The following is a 21,137-nucleotide window of genomic DNA, read 5'->3' as shown; positions in this document are numbered from 1 at the left end:
CATCCAAATGTGACAACCAAAGGGGGCTTACTGGCATGTAGTGGGCAGAAGCTAGGGATGCTGCCACATATCCCACAATGCACAGGGCAGTCCCCTACAACAAAGAACGATCCTGCCCGGAAAGCTAGTGGCACACAGGTCTCCAGACCCTGCTGTAGTCCTTGCATTTCTTGCAGCAGTACAGGGTGTTGTCCGAGGGTCCCTGAGACTCCCCACCACCCTGCTGCTCCAGGGCTCCTCTGTGTGCAGACATGGAGGGGTGGGCAGGTCAGCCCTCCTCCCTTCTGGATCCTCCGCCTGGCTGGGGGCTTGGTGCTTGCCCAGCCCACCTCCCCCATTCCTCCCTGAGGATTCGCACATTTCTAGACTCGTTAACTTTTAATTACTACCTTCCCTCTGCCTGAGTACACTGGCTCCATGCCACGTACATCTCTATTAAAATTCAATTTACGCCCATCATAACTAATTCCTGCACTTCAGCTCTTTTACCAGCAGCCTTCAATGTTCAGACAAGACGTCCAAACTCTTGGCCGAACTGGAGCAAATCTCCGAAGAGACTGGGAACTGGGCAGATGGCATATGGCTTCGTTGAGGAAGAGGAGCTCACTTCTCAGGAGGGTGGGAATGAGACTGTGGCCAGAAAGAATGAGGTGGGCACAGCCTGCCCACTGGGAGGAGAAGGGTGAGCGGGATTTACTTGGTGGCTTCCAGGCCACCCTTTCGAAACACTGATGACCAGACACCCTTCTGCATGCTTGATCTCATGTGACACTCAGCCCTCTGGGAGGTAGCTACTGATTTTATTAGTCCCACCTAATAGATTCAGCAACCGAGGCAGGGATTAAGTAATTTGCCTAAAGGCATACAGTGAGTCAGGTCAGGACTGGGATTCATATTGGGGGATCTTGGTGCTGAATCTTGCAGGAAATAAGGACAGTATGGGTAGATTGGTAGCAGAGACCCTTGGTAAATGACTCCTTCAGCCCACTAGCAAAGGGGGTTGGTGAGAGAGGAGGCTGGAAAGGGGGGGGGGCATTCAGGATACACAGGGTCTTGAGCTCCCTTGACCAAGATCCTCTAAAGACTGCCCAGCACCTGCAGGCTGTAGCCCAGAATGTTCTTCCTGGCCTTCGCTGTCCTTCCTGTCATCTCGTGCCATCTCCCCCCTTCTCCATGGTGTCACTGTGCGCCAGCTGGTCCATCCCGTCTGCTCATCCCTGCCTCTACTTCTTCACCCCGACCATGCCTGTGAGGACCCTGTAGGCTCACTGCCTCCCCATCCTCCCCTTCCCTCTTCACTCATCCTCGCTCTCCTGAAGGTCACCAGATGTCTATGTCCTTAAATCTAGCCCATAGTTGTTAGTCTCCGGCAGCAGTTGACACAGCTGGCCACTTGGTCCTCCCTGAAACACCCTCTTTCCTTCCCACCTCCAGGTGTTCCTCCTCCACCCTGGCCTCCTGGCTGGGCTGCTTTTCACCTCCTTTACTTCCCTTCTTTCTGGGCCCTCGAGCTCTTGCTTCCGGTGCCACGTCCATTCCCTCTTCCTGCCCATTCTCAATTTGTCAACCTCCCCCTTGACCCCGGTGACTCCTCACTCAGCCTCTTCGGCTCAGGCTTTTCTTCTCAGTTCCAGGCACAAGCATTTACTTGCCTGTTACACAGCATCTCCATCTAATGCCTTGCTGAGCACCCAAAACCAAGCACCCAAAACCGAGCACAGTGACTTCCCACAAACCCCTGCTTTTCCAGGGTTTCCTTCACCAACTGCCTTGACACCCACCTCCCTCCCTCATCCCCAAGTCCCACTGATCATCAGATCTCACCAATTGTACCTCCTAAATATGCCTCACACCATCCATTCTTCCCATCTCTGCTGCCATCAATGTGGCCCAGGCCATCACCTGCTTCCACCGTGACTGACCAGCCCAGCTCCCAGTTGCTCTCCTCCAATACACTCTCCACCCCGGCTAACTAGTTTTAAACATACATCTGATCACATCCCTTCCCTGTGACAAACCATTCAAGAGCTCCACATAGCTGTCGGCATAAGAGCTCCCTAAGGTAGCTCACAAGCCCCCACTTGGGTCATCCCTGTCCACTTCTCCAGGGTCCTGCCCTCCTTGTCCCCTCTGGCTGTCTTTCAGCTCTTCCCACCTCAACCTGTGTACACACGGCTCCCTGGGGACCCCCTGCCCGCCAGCCACTCCCAGTCCTGGCTCCCTCCACGCATTCTGTAGGTCTCAGTGTCTCCAGTGACAGCTTCTCAGACCTTTGCTTTTCCTTGATAGCACTTATCGAAACTGGAATCCATTAATCCCCGCAGAATTATTGAAATCTGCTTCCCCTCTGCTCTGGGCGCTCCATGAGGGCAAGGGCCCTCCTGTCTGATTTAGCTCCACGTCACCAGCACCCAGCATCTGCATGCCAGGAGGGCCATGCCCCATTCACAGCCCGTTCAGAATCAATGGCTCTTCCCCTCTGTTCAAGTTCCCCAAGCTTCTCGAGGATGTTCTTTGTCCCCTGCTGTGGCTCCTTAGCCCAGGCACTATGGGCCACAAGACCATATCTCGCTCCTCGGCTAGAAGCAAATGTTTCCAAAGAGTGGCCGGGAGGGCAGGACTGGCGCTTCTGTCCTGTTGTCCTCCGGGTCCAGCTCTGTGCCAGGCAGGCAGAAGGTCTGAAATCTCTTCCTGATGAAGGGACAAACATCTGCATCTCCTTCCTCAGGCTTGGAGGGGCGGGACCTAACCCTTGTCTCAGTTCTGTGGCTTCAGGTCTCGGGCAGGGAACTGACCCAGGAAGCCTTGCACTCCTCACTGTGCTGCTGCCGCCCTGCAGGGGCGTTGGTGTGCAGGGCTGGAGAAAAGAGACTAAGTGGAAGCAGCTGGCACGGGCCCAGTGCCATGTAGATGACCAGAGTGTTCACTGTTGAGAGTTAACTTACGTGAAACACTTAGGATAGGGTACGATTCATGGGTTGGCTGTGAATCACTCCCCTTCTGCAGCTCTTTAGAAGGCTGGTGGGGCTGTCCCCAGAAAGGTGAGCATTGGCAGTGCCACCATCCTGGGAAAGGACAAGCACAGCAAGATGCATGGAGCAGGGAGAGGGTCCCAGGCTTGGGGTCTGAATGATCCAGGGTGAAACCTGACTCTCCAGGCAGTGCTGTGTGACCTTGGGCAATTTGCTGAATCTCTCTGAGCTGCGATTCCTAGCTATAAAGCAGAGATAACAATAGTACCAGTTTCTCAGAACAACTGCCAGTAAAAGCTTGGCTTGGTTCCTGGCACTCACGTGCCATGTGCTCTGGTGCCCTCTGGGAAGCCAGCCCGCCTCTGCCTCCCCAGCCTCTGCTGCCCACTCTCACTTCCACTCACTTCTAAGGGGAGGTCAGGGGATAAGCGAGAGACAAAGCCGCTGGCCCGGGGAGTTTCTCTTCATGCTTGTCTTTGAAGAATTTCAAAGGCTGCACCGTCTCTCTGTGTGTCTCATGCTTTGTACCCCTCACCAGGGCTGTCACACACATGGGACTTTTTTCTCCCCACTACTGAGCCTGTGCGGTTTCCTGAGACACACCTGGGCACCCAGGCTGGGGCCAGCCACGTGCCCGGCATGGCTCACCTGGTCTTCCCATCCACACACCTGCTCTTGTCCCTGCCAACCAGGGGCCGCCTGGGGCCGTGGGAGCAGGACTCAGCCTCAGCTGGTCTCGCGCCCTCATGCCTGCCCCTCAGAAGGGCCTCAGGGCCCCTGGTTTCCTGCCAAAGGGGCCCGCCCCATCAGGAGGCTGTGTGTATCCGTGCAGGAAGGACAGAACACAGTCAGGTCAGACAGATCTTTGGAGCTGCCACTTGTTTTGTTGGTGGTTGGTGACCTCAGGCAGGTGCTGGACTTTCTGAGTTTCAGGGCCCTCGTTTGCCAAGGAGGGTGATGATAACGCTTCCCTCCCAGTGTTGCTGAGAGATGACGTATGAAAATACCTGGCAGTGAGTGAGGCTCCATAAACCTCCTTCGGGTTTGAGCCCTGATTATGTGGGGGAATGTGTGTGTGGTGTGTGTGTGTGTGTGTGTGATCTGCCTAGCTGATTGCTTTTCCTATTTAATTTTAAGTGTGAGCATAACTATGGGAGAAGGCATTATCAGGGCGGGACAAAATGATCTGGTTGATGACTTTGCCATGATGTGGTCACAAGGGCAGGTGGTTGCCATCCATCTTCCCTCCCTCCTCCACTGCCACGGCCCGACCTGCCAGTTCTTGAGCTGGTGGGGTGTTCCGCAGCCTCGCAGCCCTGGCTGGGGAAACAGATACCAACTGAGGCTGCGCTGATTCAGCCTGGGGTGACGGCCCCTGGGGGGGAAGGGAGGGGGTGGGGAGCTGAGAGCAGGGAGTGCAGGGTTGTAGTCTGACAAAGAGGCTCCCACAGCAACACAGATGGCCTGCCCTTTATGTGAGTTACCACCCCACAAAGTCAGGAAGTTATACAAACACACCTACATGCTTTGCACAGACACACTCACAACCATTAAACATGCATGCAAGCCTGTGAGGGAATCGGGTGCACACACGCACTCTAACAAACACGAGACCACATATGTCTGAGTATTGTGTTCAGCCTCCCCCCCTACCCCAACACACACCTGTAGTCCCTGGGAGGCCGTGTGCCTGTTCCACCTGTAGGGAGGGCCGTGGGACCAGAGCCCACACCTTTGGGAGGGTCCTCCCAAGAGATATCCCACCCACATGGGAAAAGAAATCTCATTTCTTTTAAGAATTAAGTTTTGCTTTGTACCCAAGTGCGGTACCCCAGCTATTATAGCCCCAAAGTGGAAATTTAAGGCTGGCTTCAAAATGGATAAAGCATGTCACCAACAAGGGGCTCTCACAGCACCTGACAAGAGGAGCTCCAAAAAGGGCCCTGGACCACAGCAATGTCATTGGAATGGGTGCACGTGACCACCTGCACATGACATTGGGTGGGTTCGCGACCAGATTTGTCCCCATTATCCTATCGAGCCAGGCATCTTGTGTAATCCCAACAGGTACCATTTATTTTACGTCTGTTGCACCGGGGACTGGGCCTGTCTCACAGAATCTCATTTAACGCTGACTATAACCCTCTCAAATAAAGCAGGCATTGCTGTGCCCGATTCCAAGATGGGAACACAAGGACAGGTGGGTAAGGAATCCTGCCCCCCCCCAAAGTCACAGGGCTAGTGAAGGGGTAGCAGCGTGACTCAGGTGGTTCATGCTACAGAGCCCACCTATTCCCACTCTGCCCCCCAGAGACAGATGTGGACCCACAAACTTGCCATAGTTACTTGCACTCAGAAGGGATACATAGGACTTCCTTCATGCAGACGACACACACACACATGTATGCGCGTGTGTGTGCACACATGGCCCATTCTATTACAGATCCCACTGAGAACAAAGACCTCTGGAGGCTGGACGTGAATGCAAACTTCTTCCTTTGGCGATGGGGTAGGAAACATAGTTAAATTTATGGCAGCACTTCCAATCTTATTTTCTCTCGACCTGCTGAGTAAATTCAGCCATTTTTCTGCCTGAAAATTGGATATTGTCACCTGACCTCAAGCCTGGGGTTTGCAAGAGACAAGGAAGGCCTTAGCAGCAAGTGGTGGCCAGAGAACCATGGGATGCGAAGCTGGTCAACCCCCTGCATAATGAATTTTCAGGATGTACTTATTTAAAAGCTGAATCTGGAACATTTTGTTGGAGCCGAAAGCAAGAAAGCATAAGAAATGTAATGGGGACATGTTCGAAGGACCCAGGATCAGGCTCGAAGAAGCTCCCCAGGCCAAGTTTGGGTTAGTACGTGTGCCAAAATGAATAATGACGGGGAGGGATAGAAACACACTGAGGAGAAATTATCCATGAGCTCATACTGATGCTAATACTTCAAAGGGGGTGAGAGAGGACAGCTCCTTTCTGACAGAAAGACGCCAACCAGTAGAAGTAAAGGGAATGATAAGGAAAGAAAACCTGCTAATCACAACCACCAGGGTGATCATTTACTCAGGTCCGGCTCATCGGCGGATGCCGAAGAATGGGTGTGGGCCTCCTGGAGACAAGGATATTCACACAGACCCAAGTTGTCATCCAAAGGGGAGAAAGTACCTCCATCCTTCGACAATGGAGAAAGCTGGCGAATGCCACCTCGACCAGCTGATCAAACCTACCGTCACTAATAGTTGGTGCCTTCAAGGGTGAAGCAAGGAGAAGGGTGCACATCGGTGTGATATTCTGGCCCAAAAAGTTGAGTGTGAGTGTGATTATGAAGCTATGACCGGACAAGTCCACACTGGAGGACAAAAGTCCCTGAACTCTCAAAACTGTTGATGCTGTGAAAGGATAAAAGTGAGGAATAGTTCTAGATTTAAGGAGTCTAACGTCTAAGAGTCATGACAACTAAATTCAGCGTGTGTTCCTTCATCAGATCCCGTATCAAGCAATGACACTAACCCTAACCACGAAGGAAATAGTTGGGACAAACGGAGAAATCGGGACTGTGTAGTAGACAGTAGCACGGTATCCATGCGGAATTTCTCGGGGGTAAAAATTGTATTGTGGTTCTGTAGTAAATTCTACTTAGAGGTAAAGGAACATCAGGTCTGCAACTCCTAAGTAACTCGGCAACAAAGTGCGTGTGTGTGTGTGTGTGTGTGTGTGTGTGTGTGTGTGTGTGGAGACAGCAAGCGAGCACAGACATAACGTGAATGGTAACAACTGGTGAATGGCAACGTGTGTACGGGGATTTATGGTGCTATGCTCACAATTTTTCTAAGGCTTGAAAACCTCAAAATTAAAAGGAAAGGAAAGGAGAGGAAGGAAGGAAGGAAGGAAAGGAAAGAAAGCAAGGAAGGAAGGAAGGAAGCACCTGCTGTGAGCCAGGCCCTCACTGGGGACAGGGCTGGTGATGTGGGCATTGGTGACTTCTGTCCCCCCTTTCCTTCTTCCACCAACAGCTCTCACCCTTCTTCCCACCATGTGGCTCTAGTGTGGGGCTGCCACACGGTGCCCTGTGGCCCGATGGAGGCCTGGCCCATCAGAGTGCTCCTCAGCCAGCCTTACTGGGGGTGAGGAGGCTGGGGACAGGTGCCCCTAGTGGAAACTCATTTGTGTACCCTGAATGGCTTCACCCAACCAAGTTCTGAGATGGCATATTAGCCTTCTCTCCACTGCTTTGTTTTCTAGAATTTGGAGAGCACGGTTCACAGTTAGCAGACAGATTGCTTGGGGTACACATTAAGGAAGCGATCCTTCTTCAATGAGAGGCCATGTGGATGGTAAAGAAGTCAGACGACTTCTAACTAAAGCCCAGCTCAACAGTCTGACCCCGGGTAAATTGTTTAATCTCTCTAGGCCTCGGTTTGCTCATCTGCAGAATGGGGAACACAGGATTGCTCTCAGGAGAAGATCGATAACCACAGAGTGCACATCACAACGTCTATCACCATATCAGTTCTGATTATTATCGTCATCGTGACCACTGTCAACAGCTGGACTCTGACTATGAGCTGGATGCCCCCAGAACTGACTGTTGCCAAAGGAAGCCCATTCCATTGTGGGGCAAGTCTGACCCGCACGCAACCTGCTTCTGTGTGGTGCCCCTGCTTGCATCCTTACGGTTCCCAGGCACCAAAAGACAAAGAACCAGCTCTCCTCCTCCTAGATCCTGCCTCCAGCTTCTGCCAGTGGAAGTCAAGGGCAGGCTGGGAGGCTCCAGCACCCCTGCCACCCGTGGTGTGCCATCTGCGTGCCTTCAGGTACATGCTGTACCCAGGAGGATGCAGGGGCTCCTCACAGAGGCTGTCAAACTGCCCAGTGCTGCCAGACAGTGGCCTGGAGTGCCTCTGAGTCCCTCACTATAAACCATTGCAGGGGCTGTTCAGGGAGAGAGTGCCTCCCCACTCACTGCTCGCCCCCCACCCCGTCTCCTCATGGGCTCCCTGGAGACTTGATGCCTGGAGTAGCCAGCAATGGAGGGTCTCTGGCTTCGTGGTCCATCTCTCACCGTCCAGGGCGGAAGGTGGTCCTCTTGCCCCGGCACCCTGCTCCTTCCTTTGCCAAAGTGGCCATACCCACTAGCCCATGCAGGCCAAGGTCGGGGCAGAAGTCAACCCAAACTCTGGTCTCCCTCTTTGTAAAGAAGAGGATCATTCTCTTGAAAGGGCAGATCCTCTAGCAATTGAACTCCCTCCTCCCATTTGCATTCCTGTCCCTGGGGGCAGATTTGTATCCACATCCTCAGGGCAAGACAAGCTTTTTTCCCCCCAACAAAACCGATTATGCACATCAGGCTGGGGATTACTCACCAGTAAGAGGGGAGGGGAGGAGAGGAGCCAGAGAGGGGCCCGAAGGGCTGGAGGCCAGCTGGGCTGGGGGAGTAGCTGCCCCCCATGACCACTTCTGGCAGCAAACCCTCCTTCTGAGACCCTGTTCTCCTTCCAGCCTCTCCTTTGTCCCCACTGGGCAGTGTCCTGGGGAGGTAGGGGCCAGCCCAGCCCAGAGCTCAGTGCGAGGGCACAAAAAGGGAGTGGAGATAACCTAGAGACCCTGGTTGGGCCACCTCCATGTCCCACCGCAATGGTTCCCCCAAACAGACATGCTCCTCTCTTACTGGGCCTGGGGTGCCTCAGCCGCACCCCTCTGCTGAGCACAGGCCCCACCTATAGTGCCCCATAGACACAGCAAGGTTCTTCTCAGTGGGGAGAGAAGGAAGGGGCTCTGGTCACAGCCAGGGCAACAGCCTGGCTGCTGATGGTGAGTGCCCCTCCCCCATCACCCCCTCCTCCCCATCCACTGTTTTGAGGGCCACCCTGTCTGGACAGTGCCCTGGCCCACCTCCCAGACATTCTCTGGGCTCAGCAGGGACGGGTCTTCCCATGCCTGGGGCAGGGCTGTCTTTGGCCCCCACTTTCTGCTACCCCAGACTCTCAGTTGCACTGGAACGGGAATCCCGTCCCCAAACTGCTGTACGGGACCCCCTCCCTGGTACTCTTTCATGCCCATGGTACCCAGGGCATGGCAGTGACCCTGGCAGCCAGGAGGAAGGGGAGGGGAGGCGTGGCTTGCCTGTACTCCAGGGAGAACTTGGTCAGCTCCCTGTTGTTGTGGAGCCACTTGAACTCCAGCGGCCAGCTGCCCTCGGCCATGCACGTGAGCACCAGGCGGTTTCCCTCCAGGTGCACCTGCGTCCGCACCGGCTCTGTCTTGAAATAGGGGGCCACGTCATCTGTGGGAAACAGACACAAGCCACTGTTATCTTTGCTCACCTTTATTCAGTTACTTATTTAGAGAGCTAATGCCCTTAGGCAGAAGGAGCAGGTGCAGCCAGGTAACTTGCCCAAGGTTTTGCAGGGAAGGACTTGAACTTGAGTAAGTCTGACTTCAGGGGAAATCCAGGGCAGAGTCCACCCAAGGGGTCTCTTCCACTGCCAGGCTGCTAGATCCTCCTGTCCTTGGTGCTGCGCCAGCCTGCCTTGACTGTCCCATTCACACACCAGGTCAGCTCCCTGGACAGAGGAAGCGCCCCTTCCCAGGCTGTGGGAGTGGGGTCCAGTCATTGCTACACCTCTGCAGAGTCACCATAATCTTCTGACCTGACTCAGTCAGCCCACCCAAGCGCAAGTCCTCCACAGCTTCCCTCAACGAACACAATGCACTCCAGGCCCCGGCCTCCAGGGGAACACTTAGACCTGCCTGCTCTTCTGCTCAGTGGGAGAGAAGGGGTGGCAAAACAGACAAGGGGCTGACAAAAGGAGAGGGAGAAAGAGAGGAACGGGGAGGGGGCCCTCCACGTGCATCATTGAGCCTGCCTGCCCTTTGGGGGATGGGGTGGGGCCAGGGGAGACACCCACATCTGGAACAAAAAGGACTAAAGCACCTGCTAGTTTCTGGACTGTTTGATGCTTTAACAATGCTCATTCGCTCCACATACAACCCCACAACAAGATAGGATCAAAGTCCACCTCTTAGAGAAGGGTTAGAAGCCTGCTGGGGGTCACACAGCTGGGAGGGGCAGAGCCAGCCCAGAGGCTGAGCACCTACCTGCCCCTGCACCTGACTTGAAGAAGCTGGGATGTGGAAGGGAGGAGATAGCTTTAATACGCAAACAGATTCCCAGAGCATGTGCCACTGAGCCCTTGCATTTGAAGTGGAGCAAGCGGGGTCCGCAGAGCACCCCTCAATAGCTCATGTACTCACGATGTTCGAAGCAGTGCTCCTGCTGTGATAAGGGGTACAGCTCAGTGACCCCATGGCCACGTGGCCGCTAAGCCCAGGTCCAGACTAGCCAGGCCAAGTCCAGCATGTTCTGCCATCACTCTGTGCCTGAGGGGTGGGACGTGCTCAAAGCCAGGCAGGAAGCTGCTGGCAGGACAGGCAGTGGGTGTCCTGTCCTCCAGGCCCATGGTGACGGTCCCATCATCCACATTCTGACTGCACTCAGCCTACCACTTCAGCTGTGTGGGTGAGGACAAGTATTCATTTTCCTGAGTCTCAATTTCTCCATCAAGAGATACGGAGAGAAATCAGTACCTCGATGTCATAAGGATTACATGAAATAATACTTGTGAAAATGCTAGGGTAGATGTTCTGCAAATGTTCATGTCTTTCCCTAAAACAAAAGCATGAATGTCCCTCCCAGGGAGGGGCTGCCATCTAGTGCTGGCTGGAGCCCCACACATGCCTTGGCCCAGAGCTAGCTTTCCTCTATGAGTCTAGAGGGTAGAAACCATAAGACACTACTTTTTGGGGCTAAGAAACTGACTCAAGCCAGGGAAGAAGAGAAGGGGCAAGTGCCAGGGGCTGGGGAGAGGGTGACGTAAAGGTGGAGGGGAGTAAACTGAGATGCCACTGGGAGGGGCTGGTCGGCCCACTAGGAATGGGAGAAGATGGGCCCCTCCTGCATGGCAGGTGACCGCTGAGGGAGTCAGTGGGGCCTGGAGCCCTGGACCTGAAGCCTATCCTTTCATTCTCATATTTAGCCAGAATTGGGCATCCATGGTCAGTTTGGGCCAGTGTTTGTGTCAAAGCCACAGGCTGGGTTCCAGCACAGACTGGTAACTCAAGAGAAGCCATAATGTGTGTTTGGGACCTAGGCTGCTTAGCCACCCCCACCCCAAGCCCAACGTCACAGTCTGATGAGTGTCTAAATTATAAATGTTTGGTGGAGTCTTCCTTGAACCCCATTCTTGCTGCAGACCCTCACGGTGGGGGCCACCGAGATGCAGACCAGGGAGGACCACAGGCAGCCAGGAGAGGAAGCGCAGACCCGCACAGAAAGCCACCCTGGACCACTGTCTCCGTGTGACCGCCGATGTTTCAGCTGTGGATTTGGTGCTGCTTCTGTGCACGTCTCTCCATCACTCCTAACGACTGTCATGTCAGCACACCGCCGTACGTTGGAAAGGTGCCTCTTTTACAGCCTGTACTCAGCGGAGTGGCTAGTGCCCCCAGTCCCCGGCTGCTGGGGTCTCAGTCCACCACCGGCCAGTGGCAGAGGGCAGAGAGGCTAGCAGCCACTCATTTGCCTAGGAAAAAAAGAAAAAAAGAGAAAAAAAGGGGGGGGGAAGCCCATTCTCTGCCTGCCTGCCATTGAAGCCTCCAGCTCTGCTCTCAGTTTAACGAATGGGCACATTCGCACTTCAAAGCCTCATTCATATTCTCCAGCAGCTTTCAAGAGCCCTTTGAATCGCGTTTTTAAAAACCCTCTGTTAGTTCCTGTCATCACTCGTTTGTTTTAAAACAATAACATTCCCAGCCCTGGAGTGATTCAATCCCTTGGATGTGGGGCTGACTCACAGCCAGCACAGTTGGGGTGTGTGTGCGCAGGGGGGTGTATGTGCTTGCACGCACACACGCGCACACACGTGCTCTGCGCCCAGACCTCCTCGCTTCTGTAAACCGCTCGCTGAGCAATTTGCTCCCAGCTCTGCATTTGCCAGTTCCCTCCTCTGGCTCTCCTGGGGGTGCCGGCCTGGAGCCGAAAGACTTTTGCTTGGGCGGGTTGATTCCAGCGGCGGCTGCAGAAAATGTTGGGGGAAGCCGCGGGGGGTGGGGAGGCGGGAGATGGCTATCCCTTCCTGAGGACCTGCTGGGCACAGGCCCTGAGTTGGGTGCTCTGCATCCCTCATGCCACTTTATTCTCACCAGGTGGCCTGGGAGAGGCTAAGCGGGTGTGTGTTCATGTGTGTGCACCTGTGTGAGCTTCTGTGTGTGTGTGTCTGTGTGCATCTCGATCTCTGTGCGTGTGCGTTTCCGGGCAGGAACAGATTTCTGTGCCCTGAATGCACAGAAACACCAATCACTGACCTTGGACAGGTTACTTAACCTTTTTGTACCTCAGTTTCCTTAGCTGTCAATTGTTAGGAGGATCAATAATTTAACATAAAATCCTAGAAAAGTGGCACTTTCAGCCGCTACTACTATTGATCGTATGTGTGGATGACTCCTGAGAGAAGAGCTCAGCCCCCACTGGCAGGGGCCGGCAATTCCCTTCAGCCTTCGTCCCTGGACTGTGCGGTGCACGACTTGCCGAGTGTACCCGCAGCCCCGCCGGCCACTTCTGCGGGGAGGGGCCCCCAGAGAGGAGAACTGTGGTCAGGAGGAATCGACATTATGCACAAGTCATTCTCTAAAAGTTTTCCTCACTTTGAAAATACACACACAGGATGGATTTTTTTTTAAACTAGGCTAAAAGATTCTACAGTTCACATTGAAAAAAACACCCGCAAAAGAATAGCCAAGAAAATTCTGAAAAAGAATGGTAAGTAGAGGAGACCAGCACAGATATTGAACCATATTCTAAAGCTTCAATAATTAAAACAATATGTTCTTGTACAAGTAGACGGATGAAGTAATAGACTAAAAAGTCTAGAAATAGACCCCAGTACATATGGGGTGATTTCATATATGATGAAAGTAGAATGCCAAGTCAGTGGGGGGAAGGCCGATTATTCAACAAATGGCTTTGGAACCGCTAGGGAGCCGTTTGGGAGAGAAAAAAAGTTGAATCTCTTCTTCACACTTTACCTCAAAATAAATGCTAGATGGATCAATGTTTTAAACATGAAAAATAAAATTCTAAAAGAACTAGAAAAAATCACAGCGGTTTAAAAATATATAAACTTGGCAAAGCGAAGTATTCGCCAAGTACTTTCTAAGTACTACAGAAACTCCAGAAAGTCGTAAAACAGATTGATGCCTTCAACCACATAAAAATTGTGCATGGGGGTAAAAAAAGACCCATAAACAAAAAGAAGCGACAAGATGACAAACTGGGGGAAAATATCCGCAACTTTTATCATGGACAAAGAGCTCGTTTTCTTGATATAAAAAAATATTCCCATAAATCAATAAGAAAAAGATAAACAAACCAACAGAAAAATGGGCAAAGGATACGAACAGTTTGCAGAAAAGAATTACAAATAACTCTGACACATACAAAGATGCTGAACCTCAGGATAAGAGAAAGGCAAACTGAAACTCACTAAGATACCGTCTTTTCCTATCACTTCCGGCCAAGATCTGAACGTGTGATAATACCCTGAGTTGGCCAGCCTTTGGAGACTTAGGCATGCTCGCACAAGCCCTGGGAACTGTCACTTGGGAAGACAACTACAGGGAGCAATTTGGCAATTCTCACCAAAATGAAAAATGCACCCTTCCACTCACCCACCAACTCTGCAAGGAATTTATCCTCCACAGACAGACCTGGGCAAGGGGCACGGCAGCATTTCACAGCCGCTCTCTGTTCTGGAACAGCAAAAGCTCAGAAATACCCTGAACGTCTGTCAGGAAGGCACTGGCTAAAGAAATGATTGCACGGCCCTGGCCAGGTGGGTCAGTTGGTGGGAACACCATCCCATACATCAAAGTGCTGTGGGTGTGACCCCTGGTCAGGGAACACGCCTGCGTTGTGAGTCTGACCCCTGGTCGGGCGTGTAGGGGAGGCCGCCGATAGATGTTTCTCCCTCACGTTCATCTCTCTCTCTCTCTCTCCCCCTTCCTGTCTCTCCAAAATCAGTGAACATACCCTCAGGTGAGGATTTAAAAAAAAAACAAAAGAAATAATTGCATCTCCCAATAACAGAATTCTCCTGCATAAGGCTCTGAAACCATTTTTGAGAACTATTGTTAAGTGAAAAAAAAGGAAGGTGTAGAATGGGGTGTGTAATCTGTTACTATTTGTGTACAAGTGTTTTCTTCTTCAAGTATAAAAATATATTTGCTTGTATAGCGTAGGTTTTTTGGGGGGTATTACGTAAGACCCTGGGCTCAGTGGTGTTTCAGGGAGCACTGGGTGGCTGGGGACTCGTTTTCACTCTATACCTTTTGTAACTTTCATGCTGGGTCGTACAGGCATAAACGGGTCACTTATTCATAATCAGATTGATACATACATGTGTACACATGGGTGTGAGTGTGTAGGGAGAGCAGTCCCAGGGCAGTCCTGCTGGCGACAGAGGCACAGGCAGGCCTTTGGTGTGCCTGGGACACAGGGGTTCGGCAAGGCTGGGGGTCTCTGACCACCCGAGCCTGAGACCCTTTGAAGGAAGAGCCGCCTTCAGAGGCAGACAAGAGGCCTCAGTCCGGGGCCGGGGCCTCTTCATTTCTCATACCACTTCAGCAGGCCCCTGCCTCTCTTTCCCTTGATATTCCCAATAAATACCCCCATTGTCATCCTTCCCTCTGGGCTCTAGGCTAAATGGCCCCATACAGAAACTTATCTCAACTTCAACCCCTCCCCTCCCCTCAGCCCCCAGCGAGCGTGCAATAATGTCATCTTTCTCTGGAGTCTCTCTCTCTCCCCGGGAATTTGACTTCCCAGCAGGCCCAGGCCACCTAATTGCCCAAAAGATGTTTATCTGCCCTCTAGGGCCAGCTTCAAGGGGCACTAGGCCTGGACAAATGCCCTTCCCAGCTCTAAAACCCTTCAAAGCCTCTCTCTTTTCAAAATTCCCACCCAAATACATTCTTTTCTTGCTTTTAGAGAGAGAGGACAGGAGAGAGGAAGGAAGAGAGAGAAACATCGATTGGTTGCCTCCCTCAAGTGATCGGACCGGGGACTGAACCTGTAACCTTTCAGTTATGGGATGGCCCTCGAACCTCTGAGCCACACTGGCCAGGGCCCAAAGCCTCTCTCTTTTAGCAGCTTCCTCCTGGGCCCACAGTGACCACTCAGTCATGGGGACCTCTCTGGAATGCGTGGAAGTAGGTGGAGGTTGGGATTCTTACAAAAGATCTCCCCTCACCGTCCCCCAGTGACGTTAATCCAGGCACTTTGTCCTGGATTAGCCTCCACGACCTGCTGTCTGGTCACTGGCTGGAAAGCCTGTGCTCCCTGGAGCTGGCCTCCTAACCCGGTCCCCTCCCTGGAGCTGGCTGGCCACTGACCTGAGCAGGCCAGGCTCCAGGCCAGAGGAAGCAGGGCACAGGGCTGGCCCCTTTGCCCACACTTGCTGTGCCCACACGCCCGGTCCTGCTGCCCCGATCTCACACTTTTGTACTTAGGGAACTCTCCACACCTGAGCACTTTCTGTCCAGTGTCTCCGTGAAGTCACGAGAACTTCTCAAAAAGGTGCTCTCTCACCATCCCCCTTCTGCAGATGGGAAAGTGGACACGCAGGAGGGTTCAGTCACTTGACTCTGCTACAGACGTGCACTCAGATCTGGTGGGTTCCAGATTTTTCCATAATTGACCCCTGGCTTCCCTCAGCTGTCCTACTCTTCACACTCTGACCTGTGGCCTCGGGTGGCAAGTGAGGGATGGTGGCCTCTCCCAGGGCACTGGCTTTGAAGCCACAAGCAGGGGTCATGTTGGCTGTGTGACCCCAGTTTCTCCAGTTTCCAATGTGAGGCCCCAGAACTAATCTGCGGCCGAGGGTGAGACAGGCAGGCTGGCTGGGAATGGGTCCTGAGAATCAGCGGGAAGGATAAGGGAGCAGAATGCCGGGTGAGACTGGTCCTCCTCGGGGCAGGGTTCACAGGGATGGGCTAGTGGGAGCAGGATGAGAAGCCTGGGAGTAAAGGAGGACAGACAGTGCGGAAGACGAACAGATCTACGGGTGTGAGGGGCCAAGGAGAAGGAGGCAGGGGTTGGAGCTCCGGGGGCTCCTCAGGAAGAAGGAGAGGCTGGGCTGGGCCCCCTGTTCCATAGCTCTGCTTACCATGTAAGCCTCCAGGTGCCACTCTTGCCCAGGGGTCTGGCTTGAAGGTCCCAGTAGGAGAAAAGAAACTGGGTATGAACCCCAGTTGCTGTGCTAACTGAAGTTTGACCTTGAGCAGAGTAACCAAGAGCTTCCAACCCCTGCCCCAGAGGCTGATGGGAGGACCAAGTGAGCTAAGGTAAGTCAAGTTCAGAGCACTGTACTTGGCACCTACTGGGTGCTCTTCCTGCCATGTGGACCTTTGGAGGTAATCAAATGGGGAGGAGCTGGGAAACGGGGCAGGGTGTGTTAGGGTTGTTCTACCCGATTCCTGCATCTCAGAGCCATCCCTTTAAGGAGCTCCCAGTGTCTTGAATGTCCCAACTCTAAGCCTTCAGGTTCAGCTCCCTCACGGCTTCTCCCAGCTGGCTCAAGAACCAAGTCTTGCCCAGCGATGGCTTGTTAGGTCTTAAGCAAAGGCTCAAGGCCGGGTGGAGACAATTGGAGTTGCGGGGGGGTTTCGTACACTGTCAGTGTTCCAGCTGGTCCCTCCTCCACCTCAGTCCAGGTGAGGGAGGTGCTAAGCATGGCAGGGGGCTCAGGAAGCGAGTGCTGTGGGCCCTGTCCCAGCCCCTGCCCTCCACAGGAAATGCTCTGGGAGGCTGAGAAAGACCACAGGACCCAGGGTTCCCAGCTGCTCCCATCTCCCTTCCAGCCCCATGCCCAACTTGGCCGGCCTGCTCCTGCCCCACCCAGCAGGGCATGGCCGCACCTTAGCTCTTCAGGCCCCCACCCCAGCTTCCCTATCCTCTCTGCTGCTCCCACAAATGAGATGCTAATTTATGCTCCTCCCCTCTCTCCTGGCAGATGCCTGGCCCGGCTCAGCCCTGGTGCTGCCTGCATGCCAAGTGCTTCATTAGCCAAGAAAGAAGGCTCTCAACCTCCTTCATCTAATCATCGCCAGTGACCTTCAGGAGCCAGGCACCTTCTGACGTCGGGGGCCTGGGAGGGTGCGACAATCAATTATGCCCCTGCCTCCGCAGCTGCTGCTGAATGGATTTCTCACTCAGAAAAGCGTGTTCAAAAAGCATCTAATGGAACGGATCATCAATTTGTTTGAATACACATCTAATCTGATTAGGGGGGCCTAGCCATCAGGGCAGCCAGCATAACTGAGCCCCGACATGGCCCTGTAGAATAGTGAGAGGGGTGGAGGGGTCCAGCCTGGGGAAGGTGGGGTGTGTGACCCAAGCCCACCACCCAGGCTGCTCAGCTCATTGTATGTCAAGCCAACAAGTCACAGAGGAAAGAACAAAGCACACAGAGGCCACTGGTCTGGGATGATGCCTCCTGGTTTTCTGTTGCCCCAGCACTGGGCACAGATTCTGAGGCAAAGAAATGGATGGATGAATGAATGACTGACACTGTGGTCCAACGTGAAAGCTAGGGGATGCTGATAACATCAACTCCAGGCAGGACTAGTTGATACTTGTTCTGGGTTGAATGTTGCCTGGCCCCCACCCCCATTCATGTCCTTTCTGATACCTCAGGATGAGACCCTATTTGGAAACAGGGTCACTGTCGATGTAATTAGTTAGGATGAGGCCATATCCTAATCCTAGGATGAGGTGAATAGGGTGGACCCTATGTGACTGGTATCTTTATAAAAGAAGAGACAGAGGAATAGAAACATACACACAGGAGAAGACGGCCGCGTGGCAACGAGGCAGAGACTGAAGTGGTATGTCTACAAGCCAAGGAACACCCACAGGTGAAAAAGTGAACAAATGAACTTGCTGTTGAACTTGGCCATGTCACCTCCCTCCTGGGGGCTGACATTCCTGGGGACTCCCTATGTTCTTTTCCAGCTCTGATGCTGCAAGATCTGAGTAACAGTGTGGGTTGGGTCCTGGAATGGGGTTTGAATGCTGAGTTGGCCACTCACCAGCTAGGTGACCCCAGGCATCTCTGTAACCCCTCCACATCTCAGTTTCCTCAACTGAGAAATGGGACAATAGTAATGTCACCTCACAGGCCTACTGGCAGGAGAAAGCACTTAGACCAGCACTCGGCACTAAGAGCCCGTCTCACAGCCACGGCCTTGGGCCTGAACCTCACAGGTAAATAATGCCAAAGCATCCCCAGCCTTGCATGGAAAGAAGATGGTTCTCGTTCTCGGTGGGTTTATTTTGCTACTAACAGAGCAGAAGGGAGCGCTTTCTCACATTTCAACTGGAGGGTTCAGAGATTAAACTTATACCATTGGTTAGAATGTTTTTGCCTAACGGTGATATTATCATTTTAATGTATTCAGATTCATTTGAGTTGTAAGAGCAGCAATAGTAAAATTTTCACTAACTCCTGGAATTCTTCCCAAGAAGTTCAATTTGCTGTGTGGATGACACTCGCCTTTCTCTCGGTGACCTGGAGTTGGGACACATGCTTGGATCCTCCTGTTTACAGCTGGGATCTGGGCCCCTGAACATGAAGTCCTCCAGCCTTGGGGGTCAGTCCCCTAGCCAGGCTGGGGTGGCTCCATGGGGGCTTGTTCCACCTGGTGTCTGGTGTCTGCCATTCTCCCAGGTGATTCCTCTGAAGGTTGCTTAGCAGGTGAGCTCCCTCCATCACATGGGTACCACCATTGACCTTGGTAATGGAGAAACATCTGCCTACCACGAGCCTGGGGAAGCTGAGCAAAGGCACTGGCGGGCCCATGGATGCTTCCAAGAACCCTCAGTGGGTGCCTCTAAGGCCACCTTGGCCAGTGGTGGCACCACCAGACACAGGGTACAGGCTATGATGAAAGAAATGGACAAGTGGCCCCAAGCTCTGGGTAGCATGCTTCCCAGGCTCAACCCCCTTTTCCTCCTCTTTTTCACCCTTGAGAAATGCCAGCACCCAAGGGAGATGGTTCATTGGGCTCGAGAAGTGGAAACAGGGAGCGAGGAAAGACAGGAACTGGTGGATGTGACTTTTGCATCTTACGGAACTGAGCTGGACAGCAGGCCTCTGAGGGGCTCCCCACTTAACTGCATCGCCCCCAGCCAGTGGCTTCCCTGAGGCCTCCCCTTCGCAAGCATCAGGGTGGGCCGCTCAGCCCAGGAGAAGGGGAGAGAAAGTTGTTTGTGAGGACATAACCCACTCCCAGTTCCCTCTGTTTTCTCATTTAAACCTTCCGACCACCCTGGGGGAGAGTTATTACTATTACTACCCTTCATTTCTCTCTTCCGAAGCTCAGAGAGAGGCAGGAGGTCAGCCTCGAGTCAGGGCCTGGTTTTGAACCTGCGGCCGCCTGCCCCCTGCCAGGCATCTGATCTCCTCTCAGGTCAGTGCTGTGTTTGGATCGCAGGGAAGGAGTCTGGGGCTGGGCCTGGCTGGGGAGGGAAAAACAAAGCCCAGCATCTGCCTCCATGCAGAGGCTGAGAGATGGAAGCTGCCGCTAAAGAAGACACATCCATCAGGCTGGTGACCTGGGTGTACCGGCGCTTTGTGGCATGTAACAAAGACTGCGGAGCAGAAAATTGGAGTTCAATTTGCCGTCCATCCCACACGGCGCTCAGCCCATTCCAGTCCCCGGCAGGCACCTCTGTGTTTCATCATAAATAATAACACCACGTGCTCTGTGGCCCTTTTAGCAGCTATAGGCCTCGAGCAATTTACAAGCTGGATTGTACAGAGGCCTGCACACGCCCACGGTCGGTACACACGGTCCCTCCCTAGCCACTTGCATGGGTGCACGTGCCACCTGCTCTTCCTGTTTCACCCACCTGGGGACCGTGCCCAACCTGAAGGGAAACGGGACCTTGTCCCCCTGGACACCAGGCCCAGGCTCTTCCCCAGCTGCCCTCCTTGCCTTCACTGTCCTGCCTCCTCAGCAGAAAGCCCACCAGGGACCAAGTCTTGTTGCCCCTTTCTGGACCAAGTGCAGGAGCCACAATCTCTTGCTCCTGATTTAGAAAGGGCTTCTGCATCTCCTCTAATCAGTGGTGCGCCTTTGTCTCCACAAGAAGCCCCGCTTCCCTCCTCCAACCTCACAAGGGGCATGTGGGGCACCGGAGTAACTGAGACGCCTAACTTCAACCTCCCACTTAACAGATGAGACACCTGGAGCCCCAGGAGGGGCAGCCACTCGCCTCGGGGCTCCACGATAGCTGCCACGCTGACACCAAGCCCAGGGCTGCCGGGGCCCAGACCACGACATGGAGAACCGTGTGGAGGGAGGCCTGCCAGGGGGCTGGGGCAGACTGGCAGCTTCCTCTGAGCAGCCCGGAGGTTTTCCAGGAGGCAGGGGCTTTGGGGCAGAGTCCTCAGGGGCCTCCAGCCACAGCTCCCCCCTCGTCCCATGAAACAGGTACAATGGAAGTCAAACATTGTATGATTCTGGTCTATAAAATATCCAGAATAGGTAAATTCATAGACAGGACACAGACTGGTGGTTGCCAGGTGTGTGGGAGAGGAAGAGGGTGGGGGCTGGCTGCTTCATGGGTACTGTGTTTCCTTTTGGGGTGATGACAATGTTTTGAAAGTAAGTACGGATAATGGTTACACATCATGTGAATGTATTAAATGCAACTGAATTGTTCACTTGAACGTGGTTAATGTCATGTTCTGTGAATCTCATCTCAATTAAAAAAACAAGGGAATCTGAGACAAGGTCTTTTCCTGTCCCCCCACCTCCACTCGGCCCCGCCCCCAGCCCCACATGGTCCTTAGGAGGAAAACTGCTGAGTGCTCCTTCTGTCCTAAGAAGTCACCCAGCCCCTGCTGTCATCTCCTGTCATGAGTCAGGCGAGGGCCCACTCTTTGGGGTGTAAAGGGTGGGGCTGGGTTTCAAGTAGTCTCATGGGCACAGGCTAAAAGCCTGTACTAGCTCCAGACAACACCCCCAGCCACTGCCCAAGCTAATGAGCTATTTGGCATGAGGGCAGAAAACCTTGGATTTGCAGGTGGACAATGGGGAATGAG

At 53.4% G+C, this 21,137-nt stretch overlaps 1 protein-coding gene across 1 annotated transcript in view; it reads right to left on the bottom strand.

Moving 5' to 3' along the window:
- SDK2 (sidekick cell adhesion molecule 2) overlaps positions 1 to 21,137 on the bottom strand; it is a 244,242-nt gene that overhangs the window by 120,550 nt on the left and 102,555 nt on the right. Inside the window, exon 2 of the mRNA XM_045182412.2 lies at positions 9,097 to 9,256. Within this exon, the coding sequence (XP_045038347.2) occupies positions 9,097 to 9,256 (160 nt within the window). The remainder of the gene's footprint in view (positions 1 to 9,096; positions 9,257 to 21,137) is intronic.

This window comes from Desmodus rotundus, chromosome 9 (genome assembly GCF_022682495.2).
Source record: "Desmodus rotundus isolate HL8 chromosome 9, HLdesRot8A.1, whole genome shotgun sequence".
In the NCBI taxonomy this organism is placed as follows: domain Eukaryota; kingdom Metazoa; phylum Chordata; class Mammalia; order Chiroptera; family Phyllostomidae; genus Desmodus; species Desmodus rotundus.
This window is presented reverse-complemented; position numbering and strand designations above follow the sequence as displayed.